Source organism: Loxodonta africana, chromosome 6, assembly GCF_030014295.1.
Source record: "Loxodonta africana isolate mLoxAfr1 chromosome 6, mLoxAfr1.hap2, whole genome shotgun sequence".
In the NCBI taxonomy this organism is placed as follows: Eukaryota; Metazoa; Chordata; class Mammalia; order Proboscidea; family Elephantidae; genus Loxodonta; species Loxodonta africana.
This window is the reverse complement of record NC_087347.1, coordinates 124,362,203-124,381,601: the sequence shown is the minus strand read 5'-3', so window position 1 is coordinate 124,381,601 and position 19,399 is coordinate 124,362,203. Positions and strand designations below refer to the sequence as shown.

The following is a 19,399-nucleotide window of genomic DNA, read 5'->3' as shown; positions in this document are numbered from 1 at the left end:
GTCCTCGCACAGTGGGAACCGGGTGGCTCCTGCCTTCTCCCAGCCCCTCCGGATCTTGGCAAGTCTGCGGCTCAGGCAGGGCAGGACGAACAGGCCTCTGGCCAGGATGACCACGCAGGGCACCAGCAGCGTGAGTGTGAAGGTGGGAGGCAGGTAGAACTTGTAGCTGCTCTCCTTGAAGGCGCTGGCCCAGCCACAGGTGAGCGTGTGCAGCGTGCTCAGCACAAGGGCCAGGAAACCCAAGGTGGACTGTGGAAGGAAAGGAAGGCTTTGACACAGCTGCAGGCTGAAAGCAAGGCCAGGGTGGTGAGAGACGCAAGGACCCTGCCCATGGCTCATCCACTTTCCTGGCAGAGGAAGCAGGGCGGTGTCTGTGGCCGGGCTCTGGGCCCAAATCCCTGCCCTCTTACTCAGCATCTTATTATTATTACCTAAACTCTCTGAGCCTCAGTTTCCTCAACAGAAAATGAGAATTATGTGTCTACCCTGGCAGTGTGTAAGGACTGATGGATTCACTCCATAAGATAAAATGTTTTTTCCCAAAGCGTGTTATACGTACCTCTGGGTGCAAACAGATGGCTTTAGCTGGAATTAAGTGCAAAGAAGTTTAAAAACATTTCACTAGTTTTGTGTATATTTTAATATAAGAATAATAAGTGTACTTCAACAAATCAAAATAATTTTAGATATTATTTGGCCTAAGATGAGGCCAGATTAAAAAAAAACTTGCCATTGAGGCTACTCCAACTCATGGTGACCCCATGTGTGTCAGAGTAGAACTGGGCTCCATAGGGTTTTTGATGGCTGATTTTTCAGAAGCAGATCACCAGGCCTTTCTTCTGAGGTACCTCTGGGTACTTGAACCACCAACTCGAACTGCCAACCATTTGGTTAGCAGCCAAGTGTGGTAACCGTTTGTGTAACCCAGGGACATGGGAATGGCTGGGAAGTGCTGCTCTGTATCTCCAGCCTTTGTGAGTCTCCTGAATGTGAGGTTTCTCATGGACTAGAGATTAAGAATTCCAGATTCTGCTGGTGGTGCTAGTATTGACTGACCGTGACCCTGGACAAGTCATTCAGCTAGCTCAGTGAGAAAGAAGTAATTCCACAGCTAAAGCCGGAGCGTGTGACGGAGCACATGGACAAACTTCAGCACCTGTAGACTCAGCATCCCCTAGTCCTGCAAGCAACGAGGAGGGGCAGAGGGCACTGGTGGTCATTACAGGGACTCAGGCAACGAGGAAGGGCGGAGGGTACTGGCGGTTATTTATAGGGGCAGGGAGTTGAGCATGGGGGCAGTTTTGACTGAATTCTGTAAGCAACGAGGAGCTTTGGGTCAGGAGAGATCCATGTTTATTACATATCTGTCTTAGTTATCTAATGCTGCTATAACAGAAATACCACAAGTGGATGGCTTTAACAAAGAGAAATTTATTCTCTCACAGTCTAGGAGGCTAAAGTCTGAATTCAGGGCGCCTGCTCAAGCCAAGAATCTTCTCAGCGCAGGGGCCCCAGATCCAAATGACGAGCTATTCTCCTGGCTCTTGTTTCTTGGTGGTATGAGGTCCCCATGTCTCTCTGCTCACCTCTCTCCCATTTCTCAAAGGAGACTGACCCAAGACACAACCCAGTCTTGTAGACTGAGTCTTGCCTCATCAACGTAACTGTCAAAAATCCCACCTTATTAACTTCATAGAGGTACGATCTACAACACATAGGAAAATCACACCAGATGACAAAATGGTGGACAATCACACAACACTGGGAATCATGGACCAGCCAAGCTGACACACATTTCCTGGGGGACACAATCCATTCTACAACAATATCCAAAAAACACTCCAAATGAACTGCCATCGACTTGATTCAGATTCCAACTCGTGGTGACCCCATATGTTTATTACTTAAGAAATGAAAATAACAGGGACCCATCAACCAATTAATATGTATGTATTTTCTCCAAGGAAACATTGCAAAAGTTGAATTTAAATGTGGTGGTGTGCTGATAACCTCAATGTTCTCTCTACACAGGACTTGAGCCTTCTGCTGAGAAGCTGCAATTGGGCCTCCTGGATTTCCTTTGAGCCCAGCTTGTCAGCACTGATCCAGGGAGCCTGGCTAAGAGACAGTGGCTTGTTTGAGCACCCATAGAACACATTCCTAAGTGGGTCAGATTCTGCTAGCATGCAGCACTTTCAGCTCCTGCCTGATATGGGGGAGCCATATCAGTACCAACACCATATGGTGAGCCCCAGTGTGGTGCAGTGTAATTACTTAATATGGCCTTCCGGCCATAGTTTTTGTAATTCCCACCAAATGCCTGGGCGGGACTGTACAAATGAGGTGCTTATGGCCCACCAAGGGGACTGGATAGCTTGCTGATAACGTAAATAAGGTGCATGGCACGCCTGTAGGGGTGGAACATGCAAATAAGGTATATGGAACCCTAAGGAGGGGATTGGTCAGTTTTGTCATCCTGCTAGGCTTAAAATGAGCCATCCCAGAGGCAGGTAGAGAGGATCTCATCACCATCAAGAAAGAAGGGCCAGGAGTGGAGCGCATCCTTTGGACCCTGGATCCCTGCACTGACAGCTTCCTAGATCCAGGAGACAGACAGGAGCTGTAACACAGAAGACAGTGAAAGACAGGGGCCTGAGGCAGCAGGAATTGGGAAACCCACTTGAGACAGTTGTGATGGGGCTTCCTGGCCCACAGAGTGAGAAAGCTGAGCGCCTTCAGCAAGAGGCTTACTGGGAGTGGGTGCCTCGGCACTAAAAGAGCTTCGTAACACTTGCCTGAGCAGGGCAGAGGCCAGGTGGAGGGGCTGAGGGCCAGGGAGAGACCTGCCTGTGAGCACTGCTGAGAAGAGGCTGTCCTGATAGAAGAACTGTATCCTGAGCATTCCTGTACCTGGACTGTAACCTGTTACTTCCCTAATAAGCCCCACAATTGTGAGTATTGTCTGTGAGTTCTGTGTGGCTGGCCATTGCAATGAACTGTCGAACCAAGGAGAAAAGAAGGGAGTGTCCTGGGAGGGATGGCTGGTGTCAGAATTGGTAAAAAGGGGAGAAGGATGAGGTGAGGCATGGCATGTCTGATCTCAGCCATGTAGGAATCAGCCTTGGACTGTTGATCTTGATCCTCGTCCCCCTTGTAAAGTTAGAGGAGGTCAGGCACCGCCTGCCAGGCCATTTCTACACTCACTTAGTGAAAGAACATGGATCTGAAGAATTACTTTTAACACTTTTATTAAAAAATAAAATTTTCCAATGGCTGTGCCCTATGACCAATTGCCATGGTGCTGATTTTGACTCATGGGAAGCACTCAGCTACTAACTCAGAGACACCTTGGAAGAAAGGTCTGGTGAGCTACGTCTGAAAAATCAGCCCCTGAAAATCCTACGGAGGACAGTTCTACTCTGACACACATGGCTTTGCCGTAAGTCGGAACTGACTCCTTGGCAACTGGCTTGGCTTTTTTTTTAATGCACTCTAATTTCACAGACAGGCCCTCAGGTACAACATTTTTGACCCCAAATAAAAGAACTTGCTGTCAAAAGATCCCCAGTCTCCAGCCTTCCTGAGCATCTCTGGTTCTTCTTGGCTTTGTGACCACCTCAAAGATCTTATCCCATCCGTAAGGATTTAGAGACTCAACCCAGCCAGTCAGGAAAGGCCACAGCTGGCTTTCGGCTATCACCTACAGTTAATTCACATGTCATATCAGCACGGCCGGCCCCCAAATGGAAGGCTCAATTCCAAATCCACGAGCACCAACCTTTGAACCATACCAACTTTTTCTAAGTTCAGATTTATTGTTATTGAAGACTGGGGATAAAAAGTGTCCCAGCACTGACCATCTGGAATAAGTCTTGAACAAGCCTGTCAGTCATCCTGATGTTCCCCAACTGGATACCCTGACACCCAAACCCCTACTCATGGAGTTTCTGGAGTTTTCCTTTGCCTCATAAGAATGGCTGGGAAAGCTATGAGTCTGACATTATGGTTTTGAAACTGGCTGTATGTTAAAAATCCCCTGCGAAGCTTGGAAATAATTAAGACTAATCCCCAGAAAATCTGATGAAATTGGTTTGGGGTGGGGCACAGGCATCTGTTGTCTTTAACCATTCAGCAGGAGATTCTGATGTACAACCAGGGCTAAGAAGCACTAACTTAGGGACCTCAAATCACCCAAGCCCTTCTAGCTTCAGTTAAGAAGTCCACATGGGGCCCAATGCTCAAGGCCTTTGGTTGGGGATGGGACCAGACCTATCTGTTCCTTGGACAAAAGTCCTGTGAGGGCCTCTGTGCGCCCATACTGCTGTATCATGGGGCTTTCTCAGCCCTGCAGGAGTAGGAGCCCACCCAGGTTTGTGGGGCCTCGGTGACATGCCCTGTAGCTCCCACGTTTTAGGCCACCACCCCCAGCCCCTAACTTGGAGAAGGATGGATTGTGCTGGCAGGCGGGACTCTGCACAGGGACAGTGTGGGGATACTGCTCCTGCGCCCACCAGCGGCAGTGAAGTCCTCCATTCACACATCCCTGTCTCTCTGCCATCCAAAACCCTGCAGTGAAAGCAGGCAGGGATCCCCGGCCTCAGGTTCATGGTTTCGGGGAGGGTTGACTCTTCAATCCCAGTGAGAAGCCAGGGTGACTCCAGCTAGCCTGTTTCCCTAAAACTCTCTCCCAGGGAACAATCTAAAGATCCTAGAACAGCCACAGGAGACCAAATGGAGGGGAGGGATTGTCATAGGATAATTAATGACCCCCTAAGCCAGAGCCATTTTTATCATAGGTATGCTTGTTAGCAACAGAGAAAACAGCCAGGTCATGGGTGACCCCTGCTGATGCCCAATTACTATGGCGTGAGGGGGCTGTGGACAATCACTCATGAAGCCGTGGCAGGCGCTGGTCTCTGTCATCATTTAAGGCAGGTGGCTGGAGTGGGCAAGGTCACAGGAAGTTCCTCTAGCTTCGGGACAGGAACTTAGGTGCTAGGTGCCATCCCTGATTTCTCTGTCCAAGTCAGCCGCACCAGCCTGGGTGTTTTGCAATCAAAGGATGTTTACTCAGCTTAATTAGGAGCACTTAGCAGAGCTAAAAATAAACAAAACACCCAAACAAACAAAAACAATATAAAAAAACTTAGAAAACACCCTTAGGGGAAAAAGGGTAAATCACCTCTTTATGGAAGCTACTCACTGTTTCACTGGCTTTTGGCTAAATAAGTCACTGAAGACCCAGGGGTCAGACCAGGCCCATTGAAAACAATGGCTGTCCCCACCTTCCTATGGCATTTGGATACCCAGGGGCCTGTTGTGGTTGTGGGCGGCAGAGGAAGGAAAAGGGGTCTGGTTAGCTCCTTGCTGGCAGTGCTCATTTCACAGACGTTGCGGCTGACCTCGAAAGTCACAAACCCATTACTGAGCACATGCGTTGTGCATTTTATATGTTGCTGTTGTTAGTTGCCCTGCAGTGGGTTCCGACGCATAGTGACCCTACGGACAACAGAATGAAACACAGCCCAGTCCTGTGCCATCCTCACTGTCATTGCTATGTCTGAGCCCACTGTTGCAGCCATTGTATCAATCCATCTCGTTGAGAGTCTTCCTCTTTTTTGCTGATCCTCTACTTTACCAAACATGATGTTCTTCTCCAGGGAACGGCCCCTCCTGATAACATGTCCCAAGTATGTGAGAAGAAGTCTCACCATCCTCGTTTCCAAGGAGCACTCTTGCTGTGCTTTTTTACAGGTACTCAACCTCAGCGAGCATGTGAGGGAGACACAGACACAGGTGGGGAAGTGGGGCCCCAAGAGGCTAAGCAGCCTCGCGGCTCAGGGCTGGTGAGTGGTAGGCTTGGCACGGACCCCAGCTCTGTGGATCCATACACTGCAGCCTGTGCACTTAAGGGCCGCCCAGGGAACAGACGCTGTATGATGCTACCTACATGAGATACCTAGGACAGGCAGGTATTAACAGAGAGCAAAGTTCATCCATGGTTACAGGGGCAGGTGGGAGGAAGGGGAAAAGGAGGACCCACTGCTTAGGGGACCCTGAGCTTCTGTTAAGGGTGATGGGAAAATCTGCAAATGGATAGTGGCAATGATTGTACAACATGATAATTAATGGCACTGAGCCGTACATGTAAATAATGTTGAAAAGACAAATAATTTGTCACATATATGTTTACGACAATTAAAAAAAAAAAGGTCACTCAGGGACCTGGCAAAAATAGAGGCTTCCAAGCCACCTCAGAGAGTCTGAGTGTGCAGGGCTGGGGCTGCCTGGGAATCTTCACTATCCTAGGGTGCTCTGTGACCTCACAGTTTTTGATGGTGGCTGACAGCAAGGATCCCATTTTACGTGACTGCCCAGTACACCACATATGTATGTATCAATGACTGAATCAATGTACCAACTGCAAAAAAAAATCTGTCCTTAAAACACGCAAAGCACTGTCATCTTTTTTGGGCGTTCTATTCTCTTTCATTTAAAAAATGTTCGTCGTGACCCACTAAATTGATCTCATAACCCACTAATGAGTTTCTAGGGGCCCTGGTGGCCCAGTAGTTAAGTGCTTGGCTGCCAACCAAAAGGTCAGATGTTTGAACCCACCAGCCACTCCACACGGGAAAGATGTGGCAGTCTGTGTCCGTAAAGATTTACAACCTTGGAAACCCTATGGGGCAGTTCTACTCTGTAACACACAGGGTCTCCACAAGTCGAAATAGACTAAAGAGCAACAAGTTTGGTTTTCTGGAAAGAGTTTCAACCAGTCTGAAAACACTGACTGTTCTGATGCCCAGGGCTAGAATCTCTGGCTTCTATCTCATTGCCTCCTATCAGGCTCAGAAATGGGTAGCTTACTCAGGGATACCGGAAAGGTGGTAATAATAGCAAAAGGCTTTTTATATTTCTTTCACACACAACCTCTCACTGTGACTCACAACGTCCCTGCACAGCATTGGCTCCATTGTGCAGGCGTGCACACTGAGGCTCGAGGGGTGATGTGAAGTGCCCCCGGTCATGGAGCTGGGGCCTGGGGAAGCACAGCTGGAGCTGGAGCACCCCAGGCACTGACAGACCGGTACGTTCAGGAGACAGAGCACTTTGTTTTCGTGGACAGAATGTGGGCATTTGATTACCACAACTAAAACCGTTCCTTTCCACCCCTCTCTGGGCCCCACAACCACCCTGGCTCTTAGGGAGGACTTCACACTTGTTGTCCTGTGACTCTTCAATATGTAAAGCAGACCTGGCTGCTGAGGTCCCAGTCAGTGTTTGCTAACAAAATCAAATCCTCCGGCTTTCTCCAGCAGCCAAAGCCGGGGCGTGTAATCTATGGCTGCTTAAGGGAACAGCCTTCTGGTGAGAAAAGCAGCCTGCGGTCTGTTTTAATTGTGGATAAACCATGCATGCCGAGATACTCCAGGCGGAAACAGGAAAATCCGAGATCCGGGTGTTAGCCACGTGAGGATTAGCAGCAGATAAATAATATGCTGTCTTTCTCCCTCTCTTATGCTGGTGCATTTCAGCCCTGCATACTCCTCCAAGGGCCTTCCGAGATGAGCAGGGCCAGGCAGTCTCAGAAAGAGACTCTGTAAACAGCCACAACTCTAAACTTCTGTTCCAAGGCATGTTATGTGTCACCAATCAGAAACAATGACTGTGGTTGTTACGTATTTGGATAATGACCGTCATTGTCCCTCTGAGTGCCCCGTAAGTGCCCTCACTGCACAGAGAAAGCTCTCAACAGATTTCTGTGACGACGGGGGCGGATGGTATAGCTGTTCTCTGCCCTGTTGCAATGAGGCAGCAGAGCCCAGGATTAGTCAGCTCCTGTCCACGGGAGGGGATGAGTAACTGCCAAAGAAATGCAAGACACATCCCTGTCTCAGTTGTTTTATAAGCTGAAACGTGACTCTGTCTGTCCTGTTCCCACGGTATCTCAGGCCCAGCACAGTGCCTGGCACGCAGTAAGTGCTCAATAAATGTTTGCTGAATGAACAAACATATAAAGAAACTTTCACCACCAGCAACATTTCCCAGATTCTGTGGGGTGCTGATACGTTTCATCTGGAAAAAAAGGAGGGGTGGGGTGAGCGTTAATGCTCAAATAAGTCTGGCTAACAAGGCTTGTAAGCTGTGGACTTCATCAGGATCTCTGACAAGCCAAAGTGCACCGTGAATGTGAACTGACCGACTTATGGCACGCTCATGTGTGTCAGGGTAAAACTGTGATCCAAGAGGTTTTCAATGGCTGATCTTTTAGTGATAGACCTCCAGGCCTTTCTTCTGTAGAGTCTCTGGGTAGACTCGAACCTCCAGCCTTTTGGTTAGCAGCCAAGTGCGTTAACTGTTTGCACACCTGGGGACTCTGTGAATCTCCTACCCGCTGCCATCGAGTCCACTCCGACTCATAGCGACCCCACAGGGCTTCCGAGGCTGTAAATCTCTATGGAGGCAGACTGCCACATCTTCCTCCCGCTGAGCCGCTGGTCGTTTCTAACTGTCGGCCTTTCAGTTAGCTTTAACCACTGCACCACCAGGGTTCCTTGTGACTCTCTTAGGGGGAGGCGAATCATTTCTCAAATATATCTGACCACAAACCTCTGGGTTTTCCATGGGAATGGTGTCCTTTGGGAAATGCGTGCTATTGGATATAGTTTCATGCCCTGTAAACTGATGATCCTAACTAATGCGCACCTCCCATCCATGCTGCGTGACTCAAGGGGCTAAAGGGAACACAGAGCACAGCTGAGACGTGCTGGCGGTAGGCTAGGCTCTCACTAGCTCGCTGACTCCCACTTGGACCACCAAAATGTCCAATGACTGCTGCACGCTACAGATTTTTGTTTGGGAAGCTCAAGAACTGCAGATACTGAGAATGCTTGATCCAGGGTTCAGGTTCTGTTCTCTAATTGTTTCGCACGCCTACATCAGGCTTCCCCAGGCATCAGGAGGACGCACGCGTCCCAGCCTGTTCCTCCATCAGGAAGCTCGGCCCAGAGGCCCTGGTGTTTGATGCACTGCCCTGCTGTACAAACCAGCACAGCAGAGGCAGTTCACTTCGGGGCAGCCATGTGCCCCGGAGGCAGGACCCAGACCTTGCTGGCTGCTCACGAGCGAGGACCAGCCCGGCTTTACCTGAACGAAGCTGAATTCCCTCCAGTTGAGTGAGTTTGCGATGGATGGCAGCGAGGTGACAGCCAGCAGAGACAGCGTGCCGAGGGCCAGGACTCCCATGGAGAGGTAAATTTCCAACCGCCAGACATCCTCCTCGACCCAGAGGGGACTCTTGTTGGCCAAGACCTGATGGGGGCGGAAGGAAAACCATCAGCTGTGGCAAAATCTGTGCCCCTGGGAGGCAGGTGGTCACTTTAGGACGAGAGAAAGGACAACTAGCCTTACACACCACCTAACACATGCCCGTGTCTATTCTAGGTGCTTCACAGATACTAACTCATTTAATCGTCACAGCATCCCATGAGATGGAGATCACTGTTATCCCCATTTTACAAGCAAGAAAAACAAGGCACAGAGAGATCGGGTAACTTTCCTAAGTCACACACAGCTAACAGAGGGCAGACCTGGGAGTAGAACCAGGCATCCTGACTCCAACGATGGGCCCCTCTGTAGCCTTCACAGACCTGCACAGGCAGCTATGAAACCCCTGTGGGGCCAGGGGCCAGCACACCACAACTACCTGAGCTGAGTGAGGAGCCAGAGAAACGAAGAAACAGACACTTTAAACATGACTATCACACACACTTTCCTGGCCCCCGAGTCCCAGGGAAGGAGAAAGGGCCATCCAGGCTCTGCATCCCCTTAGCCAGATGGGCTAGAGTCTCCACGGGGTGCCTCCCCTTCCAGCCTGTTGCTCTGGACACTTCGTCCTCCTGCTGTCCAAGCTGCCCCCCCACAGCACTGACTCCCACTCAGGACACACAGCCACCAAACCCGTCAACATCCCAACTCAAAGCCCCTGGACTCCCCATCTCCCCGCCCAAGCATTCACCTTTGAGGCGTACAGGTTTGGCTTCATTGTTGCCAGGCAACAGGGACTGACATCCATTCACTAAGTACTTATGAAGTGCCTACTGTGTTCAGGGGCACTGGTCTGCAGGGAGGAAGGAGGCCTGCCCCCATAGAGCTCTGGCACCCCCAGTGAGCACCAGAAATATCCAGTTGCTGACATGTTGACTAACTAATAGCAACACCATGGATGTCACAGTAGAACTACACTCAATAGGTTTTTTTTTTTACTAATGTATTTTATTTTTGTTGTTGAAAATATATGCAGCAGTACACCAATTCAACAACTCCTACATGTACAATTCAATAATATTATATTCTTCTTGTCGTGCAACCATTCTCACCCATTTCTGAGTTTTTCCTCCCCCATTAACATAAACTCACTGTCCCCTAGGATTCCTATCTAATCTCTAGAATTGCTGTTGTCCATTTGATCTCATATAGATAGATCTTAAAGGAGCACAATCCTCAAGTCAGACATTCTTTACTAGTTAAGCTAAACTATTGTTTGTTTTTAAGAAGACTTCAGGGAATATTTTTGTTTTGAGGTTAAAAGGTTATCACAGGGCAATGGTTTCAGGGGTTTATGAAGTCTCCATGGCTCCAGTAAATCTGGATTCCATGAGAACTTGAAATTCTGTCCTACATTTCTCCCCTTTTGATCAGGATTCTTCTATAGAATCTTTGATTGAAATGTTCAGTAATGGTAGCCAGGCAGCATCCAGTTCTTCTGGTCTCTTGGCAAAGCAGGTAGTTGTTCGTGGAGGCAGTTAGCCACCCATCCCATATCCTCCTCCTATTCCTCACTCTCCTTCCTCTGTTGCTCCAGCTGGATAGAGACCAATTGTTGTGCCTTGGATGGCAGCTTGCAAGCTTTTATGACCCCAGGCACTCTGCAACGAAGGAGGAGTTAGAACAAAAACACGAAACATGATTATGAGGCCAGTTAACTGGGGTGTCTCATAAAACCATGATCCTAAACCTACAAACCAAGGAACCAAATCCCATGAGGTGTTTGGTTGTACATAAGCAGCCTCGGCAGCTACTATTTCTTTTTTTTAGTCATTGTTGTAAATGTATCTCTCATACAGCTTTTGCTAATTCAACATTTTACAGGTGTACAACTTATTGACAGCACTTAGGATAAACAGCTGTGCAACCCTACACTTAACGTGACTTTTCCATCACCATTAACCGGAAATCCATACTCTATAAGCAATAACATACCCCCTCCCCCTCTCTCCCGCCTCTGGTAACCACTTTGATCTCTATACATTTGTCGGCTCTTGTCTTTTTATATAAGTGAGTCATACGATATTTGCCCTTTTGTGATTGGCTCATTTCACTCAGCAAAATATCTTCAAGTCTCATCCATATTGTAGCATATGTCAAGACTTCATTTCTCCTCCTGGCTGAGTAGTGTTCCAGTGTATGTATGCACCACATTTTGCTTATCCATTCCTCTGCTGATGGTCATTTAGTTTATTTCCACCTTTTGGCTATTGTGAGTAGTGCTGCAAAGAACACTGGTGTACAAGTAACTGTTTGAATCTCTGCATTCTAGTATTTTTGGGTATGTTCCTAGGAGTGGAATTGCTGGATCATATAGTAGTTCTTGGAACCCTGGTGGCGTTGTGGTTGGGCATTTGGCAGCTAACCAAAAGGTTAGTTTGAATCTACCAGCCACTCTTGGAACCCTGGTGGCGTTGTGGTTGGGCATTTGGCAGCTAACCAAAAGTTGTTGGTTTGAATCTACCAGCCACTCCTTGGTAACCCTATAGGGCAGTTCTACTCTGTCCTACAGGTCGCTATGAGTCAGAATAAACTCCATGGCAATCAGTTTGGTTTTTTGGTTTTATAGTTCTATTTTTAGTATTTTGCAGAACTGCCACACTGTTTTCCATAATGGTTGTACCATTTTGCATTCCCACCAGCAATGGATAAGGGTTCCAATTTCCCCACATCCACACCAACACTTGCTATTCTCTGGGTTTTTTATCTTAGCCATTCTAAACCAAAACACACTGCTGTTGAGTCGATTCCAACTAACAGCCATCTTAAACCAGAAAAAAAAAAAAAACCCATCGCCATTGAGTTGACTCCAACTCATAGCGACCCTACAGAACAGAGTAGAACTGCCCCATACGGTTTCCAAGAAGTGCCTGGTGGATTCAAACTGCTAAGCTCTTAACCATTATGCCACCAGGGTTTCCATAGCCATCCTTAATGGGAGTAAAATGGTACCTCATCGTGGTTTTGATTGGCATCTTTCTGACGGCTAATGATATTGAGCATCTTTTCATGTCTCTGGTGGTCATTTGAATGTCCCGTTTAGTGAAATCTCTATTCAGGTCCTTTGCCCATTTTATGATTGGGTTGTCTTTTTGTTGTTAAGTTGTCAAAATTGTTTTGGTTATTAGATTCTTGTTGGATATATGGCTTCCAAAGATATCCTCCCAGTTGTTGGCTTGTCTTTTTATCTTTTTGGTAAAGTTGTTTGATAAACAAAACTTTTCATTTTTATGAGGTCCCATTTATTTTGTCTTTTGCTGTTTGTGCCTTTGTTATTACATTACATTATCCATTGGTAAAAGCTAGGCCCAACAGCATTGCCCCTGCACTTTCTTTTAAGAATTTTATGGTTTTAGTTTCCACATTTAGGCCTTTAACCCATTTTGGATTTGTTTTTGTGTGGGGTATGAGGCATGGATCCTGATTCATTTTTCTGTGCATGGAAATCCAATCTTCCCAACACCATTGATTGAAAGAGAGTCTTCTTTCCTCACTGAATAGACTTAGCACCTTTGTCAGAAATCAGATGGCCACAGGTGTGTGGATTTATTTCTGGTCTCTCAATTCTATTCCATTGGCCTATGTGTCTATTGTCATATCAGTAATAGGCTGTTTTGATTACTGTAGCTCTGTAATGTGTTTTAAAATCAGAAAGTGTGAGTCCTCCTACTTCTTTCTCTTCGCTTTAGCTATTCGAGGCCTCTTGCCATTTCATATAAAGTTGAGGATTGGTGTTTCCATTTCTGTTAAGAAGGCTGCTGGAATTTTGATCAGGATTGTACTGAATATATAGATTGCTTTGGGTAGTACTGCCATCTTAACAATATTAAGTCCAATCCATGAACATCTTTACATTTATTTAAGTCTTCTTTAATCTCTTTCAAAAGCGTTTTGTAATTTTCATTGTGTGTTTCACATCCCTGGGTAAATTTATTCCTAGTTATTTTATTCTCTGAGCTCTCTATAGGGTTTTAAATGGCTGATTTTTTGGAAGTAGGCTGCCAGGAATTTTTTCCGAGGTGTCTCTTTGTGGGCTTGAATCTCCAACCTTTGGGTTAGCAGCAGAACAGGTTAGGTGTTTGCACCACTCTGGGCTCCCACGGAGCTCCAGAAATGCACAAATTGGGGAGCCCTCGCAAACCCCTTACTACCTCCCCACTCCCACCCCGCAGTGTCCCTGCTGCTGAGCTTCCACGGGGCCTGGTTCACACACTCACCGTACATGCACGGGGAAGGACTTTCATCCAGACCCGTCCATGACAGTGTCATTTCCCAAAAAGACCAGAGAGCAGAGTTCCTGGAAACCAAGGTGTTCTCTGTGAAACACTAGCCCTTTAATTCCAGTAGCCAAATGAGGTACAGAATTTCCATTAGAAAACATGGTTGTGCTTGAGGTGGCAGGTCCGTCCTTACAAAACAGAATGACTCATTCCAGTTTTCAGCAGGCAAAAAATAACAGAAGCCTAGATACCACATATAATAGCAAAATGAATCCAGTGGGCTGAGCAATAATTGTTTAAAAGTTTGTGAAAGAAACTGAGAAAATGCCATCCTTTGGGTACTATTCCTGCAGTCTGGAGAAAAAGATTGGCTCTGTTCTCTTTTCAGGTGGGCTGGCTCTCTCTGGCATGCTCTCTTTTTAAGCCACAAAAGGACCAGAAGTCAGAGGACCCAGCTTCTTGTCCTGACCATTAGTCACGTACAACTCTGGGCAGCTCTGTCTCTGGAGCCTCAGTTTCTCCATCCAAGAGAGGTGGACGAGGTCACGTCTAAAATCCCTGGTTTTGCTTATGTTCTAGAACTGTGTATCGCTGCTATTCCTCTGCAAAGGGCAGAGAGGTTGCCCCCCTAACTGGGACCAGAGAATTCTTACTCACACCTTCTCAGTGCTAACAACTCCTGCGAAATAAGTCATCTCCTTGTTGCAAGTTATTTGTTCTTCAAATACATCTCCTTAGTCACTCCTTTCTGTATTTTGGTATGATCAGGCAGTTAATGTCGTAAGTCAGAGCTCACATGCTTACACATATAAACCACATGTACTTGCAAAATGTCTTGTTTTTTTCCTCTAATACCTCCCCTCTGGAGGGAGGCTGGGAAGGGTGGAGTGAGGTGGGCAAGGCGGCAGTAGCAGGCAAGGAACTTGTGTGAGGATGTGGGGCCCAAACCCCTTCTGTGAGAGTCTTACCTAGGGTCCTGGACAATGAATGGCGTCTCTGGGTGGTACAAGTGGTTAACATGCTTGGCCACTAATCGAAAGGTCGGAAGTTTGAGTCCACCCAGAGGTACCTCAGAAGAAAGGCCTGGCAATCTACTTCTGAAAATCAGCCACTGAAAACCCTGTGGAGAACAGCTCGATGGCACACGTGGGCTAGCCAGGAGTCAGAGTCGTCTCAACAGCAACTGGATATTTACTGGTATTGGGACAACAGTGCTGACTCAGCTCCACAGTGCTGGTTAACCAGAATCTCGATGGCACGGGCTTCCTCCACACCGCCAGTGTAGAGCTAGTCAAGTTGGCCACCTTGTGAAGGACAAGAGCGCTCATCAGTGAGACGTAGAGGTTACAGGCTAGATGCTGAAGGACCCGAGGGCAGGAGGACCAGCATCAGCCCCTCTGTGCCCCCAGGGCAGGCGGTGGTTGGGAAGATGGCAGGACCAATCGCCAGCAGAACTCAGGGAAGTGCGAAGGCAGGACGTAGAAGGGGCAGCCTGCAGGCGTAGAGAAACAGCTTTGTGGCCCCAGAGGCCTGGGTTCCGATGCTGATTCTACCACTGGGGGACCGTCATGAGACCTTGGGCAGGCCCTCCCCAGCCAATACACTACTGTCTCTCTCTCGCTGTGTTGTTATGAGGAAAAAGGGATGATGTTCAGGAAATGAGTAGCTTGTGGCTGGCACACCAAACCCATTAGTGACCCTACAGGACAGAGCAGAACTGCCCCATAGGGTTCCAAAGGCTGTAAATCTTTATGGAAGCAGACTGCCACGTCTTTCTCTTGCAGAATGGCTGGTAGCTTCAAAGTGCCACCCTTTTGGTTAGCAGCTGAAAGCTTTAACCGCCACACCACCAGGGCTCCTGACTGGCACACAGCAGGTGCTTAATAAATGGCTGCAGATGTTGTTCTTAGAGGCAGCTGGGCAGGGGGTGGAGAAGTAGTTAGACTGGCTCTTGCCCCGAGAGCAACAGTCCGCTCTGCTGTTCAGTGTGCACCTCTTAAAGGTGCCTGGTGTTGGCTTCGTGGGGGCTAATTTCATAATCACTCACTCATTGGACATGCACTGAGAATCTGTGTTGGGGACCAGGGTCCTCAAGGCTTGTAAAACCCAGCTCTGCCATCACGGAACATGGCCTGGGATAGAGGAGAGAAACATGCAAATATGTGACTATGAATTGATGTGGAAGAAAAATGATGGAAGTATGTAAAAAATACACCTACTTCTCACTTATGACTATCTCCTTATCCGACATTTTACATTTATGACAACAGTAAAAAATCTACTATCCCACTATTTTGCACCTAAGCAACATACGTCTGGCAGTAACACGCGGAGACACAAGGCGAGAGTAACGTTGGCTGTGATGGTTAAGATTATGTGTGAACTTGGCTGGGCCATGATTTTTAGTGGTTCGGCAGTTATGTAATGATATAATTTAGCAGTTACATAATGATGTAATCATCCTCCATTTTGTGATCCGATGTGGTCATCCTCCATTTTCCCATAATGCTGATTTTCACATAATGACCTGGTGTTTGGAACCTAACCATGTTGATGAGTGAGGAGTGGGTGTACAGAAGATGATGAGGTGGGTGTGGGGAAAGAGGAAGACAGGCAGGGGAAGCTTAACAGAGGCAGGGTTTTGAAGGAGGAATAGGAGTTTGCCAGGCTGTCAGGGTGTCCCAGGGTGGGTACTGCAGACCCAGAACAGCTTAGATAGAGAGCTCTGCCAGTTCAGGGAACAGAATGGTACTCAAGTCTGACAGGTCACAGGAGACATAGGGGAGATGTGGCTGGAGAAAGCATGGCTGTACTGTGAAGGCTCTTTCATCCTGAGGACAGCGGGCAGGACTGCCTGTCTTCCTGTTTCCCCACACACACCTCACTGTCTTCTGTACACCCACTCCTCACTCATCGACATGGTTAGGTTCCAAAAACCAAGTTGTTATGTGAAAATTGGCATTATGAAAAAATGGAGAATGACCACCTCAGATCACAAAATGGAGGCTGACTACATCATTAAAAAAAAAAAAAACTTTTTTTTTTTTATGTAACTGCTAAATTATATCATTACGTAACTGCCAAACTACATCATTACAGATGCAAGCTTCAGAGAGTTCTCTTTGTCATCTGTGTGCAGATTAGATTTGGGTTAGGGGAGAGGAAAACAGTGTGGGTTTAACCTTGCCTTTGATTTTGACGTTGAAATACATTTCCAGGGAACCACACAAGGAAATGAAAAAGTGCTACACAAATATTGGTCGTTGTTGGCAATAATACTGTTAATAAACATGGTCTCAAGGGTTTTCTCTGCAGCTGAGATACAGTTTCCCTCAAATCTGCTGGCTCAGTGGGTTTAAGGAAACTTGGAGAAAGGACTTCCTGTGCCCAGACTAATGAGCTCTGTTTACCCAAAAGGCCCAGGTGAGTGGCCAGGGAGAGGGCAGTGTGGTGAGGCAGCCAAGAGCAGACTGGGAAAGTCGCACATCAGACAGGACGCCACAGGGGATGCTGTTACAGGACTGGGCACACAACAGCCTCAGATGCCCAAAGTCTCGGAACCTGAGGGCACGGTGACCCTCAGACACAAGGCTGCAAGCGGTTATCTAGCATCTGCTCAAACACCTCCAGGCTTGGGCAGCTCACCACTTCTGGGCTGCTCTGTGTTAAGCCCCCACCTCCCTCTAACCACCCTCTACCCCGTCACACACACACCAGCCCTGGTTCTACCCCTGGAACTCCGCAGAACAAGTTTAAGCCCCTGGGCGTGACACGACTTTGGTGTCTGTAGCCAGTGATCCACTCCTGCGGGAGTGACAGTTGCCTGGCAACCCCACCAGGGCCTGGATCTCTGAAGGTCTTTGGAACTCAGGGAGAATTAGCTTATATGCACCCCTCTGTGCCTTGGTATTTGCATCATGGCAAAATTGGGTTAACATAATATCCAGGAGGGCAGAGGATTTAGAGGCAGGCAGCGGGAGGGTGGTGAGGGACGGCAGGAGCAGGCTTTGCTTTGTTCTCTGGGAGGGAGGGGGACGTGGCCTTCTTCCCAGCTCAGCTGTCAGTGGAGAGGGGCTTCCATGCCTGGATCTCCAGCCGTGCCGCCCAGACCTGCCTGGTCCTGGGCAGCAAACCCTGCTCCCATCAGTTCCCTGGGGAGCCACAGAACCTCCTGCTAAGCAGGCTGGCTCTTTAGAAATGGGTAAGAAAACACCATCAAAAGAGTATCAAAAGCATTAGCACTAGGAACAGACCTTAATCCACACATCTGGGCCCTGAGGACAAAAGCAGGGCTGTGATCTGCTCAAGGTCAAGGTCCTTCTGTTCAATATGTGGTGCCAAGGACAAAAGTCCAGGGCTCTGGCCTCCATGCCACCCTCTGCCAGCTGAAGCAAGGGCCCAATCTGTGGGTGTGCAGTGAGGGAATGAATGAATGAATAACTTAGGTGCTGGGATAATTTCCTCAACTGTTTTGTGGATATGAGGATGGATCTGAGCAGATCAGCTGGACCTGAATGCCAGCTCTGCCGCTGTGTGACTTTGGTCAGGTTACTTAGCTCTCTGTGCCTGCTTTCTCATGTGGAAAATGAAGACAGTACAGCACCTGCTTGGAGGGCTAAGATAAGGGTTTAGGATAGACAAACCAAAAAACCAAACCCAGAGGGTGCCAGGTAAACGTCAGTCAGGCCACCATTCCCTTGCTCGAAACCCATCACCGGCTCCGGATGTCACTCAGAGGCAAAGCCAAAGCCCTTCCTGGGCCTTCAAGGCCTACTCCTGATTTGGCCTCCACCTCTCAGGCTTTGTCTCCTGCCACCCCAACCTAACCCCCTGCTCACTCTGCTCCAGCCACACAGGCGTCTCTGCTGCTCCTCAGACATGCCAGGCACGCTCCCACCCCAGGGCCTTTGCACTTGCTGTTCCTCTGGCCTGCAACACCCCTCCTGCTAGCCACACAGCTCAGTCTCCCTTCCTTCACATCTTTGCTCAGATATCACCTACTCAGCAAGGCCTTCCCTGGCTATCCTTTAGGCCTGCACCCCTTCCCACCCGTTTTACTTTTACCCTTAGCACTTACACTTTCTAAATACCCTCTGTAATGGACTTCTTATATTCGCCTACTCTAAGTCTCCACTGAGTAGGCTGTGCCCATAAGGGTAGGGCCCTGTGTCTGAACTGGAAGACACAGGCCCTGACCAATCACAGCGCAATGGAGCCACTGGACCTACAGGCAGAGTCAGTGCTAACCCGAATGTGGTGAATGAAGGCGGGCGCAGGGGCGCGGGGGGCAGGGGCGCCGCGCGGTTACCTGCTTGACGGCGAGGTTGAGGAGGTCGTAGCGGTGGGAGCGGCGCAGCGGTAGGCAGAAGCTGTAGAGCGCGTGCAGGGCGGCGCAGAAGAAGCTCATCAGGCCGATCTGCTTGCGGTGCTGCAGCCAGTGGTCCAGCCAGTCCGGGAAGCGGAAGTACTTGGTGCCCCGCTGCAGCTGCAGGGCGGCCGCCAGCACGCCGGGCAGGTACACCAGCGAGAGCAGCACGTAGGCCACGCAGGACAGCGTCATGTTGACCACGGACACCGGGAGCCTGTAGAACGTGTTCTTGCCCTCATGCAGGTAGGGATGCAACACATCCCGGACGAAGTTGTAGGCATAGAAGCAGACAAAGAGCCCCAGGGCCAGGAGGGCGGGGACCTTCCAACCCGGCAGGAGGCGCAGCGGCATGGCCTCCACCTCCCGCGCCGACACCAGGGACCCCATGTCCACTGGCGAGAAGCCCATGGCCTGCACCAGCTCCGAGACGGTGCGCTTGGCTTCCCGCTGATTACTGCAGATGGGCACCTGCGGGAACAGG

At 48.7% G+C, this 19,399-nt stretch overlaps 1 protein-coding gene across 1 annotated transcript in view; it reads right to left on the bottom strand.

Annotated features, from left to right (window-relative positions):
- Positions 1-19,399, bottom strand: part of STEAP3 (STEAP3 metalloreductase) — a 59,305-nt gene that overhangs the window by 7,448 nt on the left and 32,458 nt on the right. The window contains 3 exon segments of the mRNA XM_064287285.1: positions 1-249; positions 9,151-9,315; positions 18,859-19,386. Coding sequence (XP_064143355.1) covers positions 1-249; positions 9,151-9,315; positions 18,859-19,386 — 942 coding nt within the window.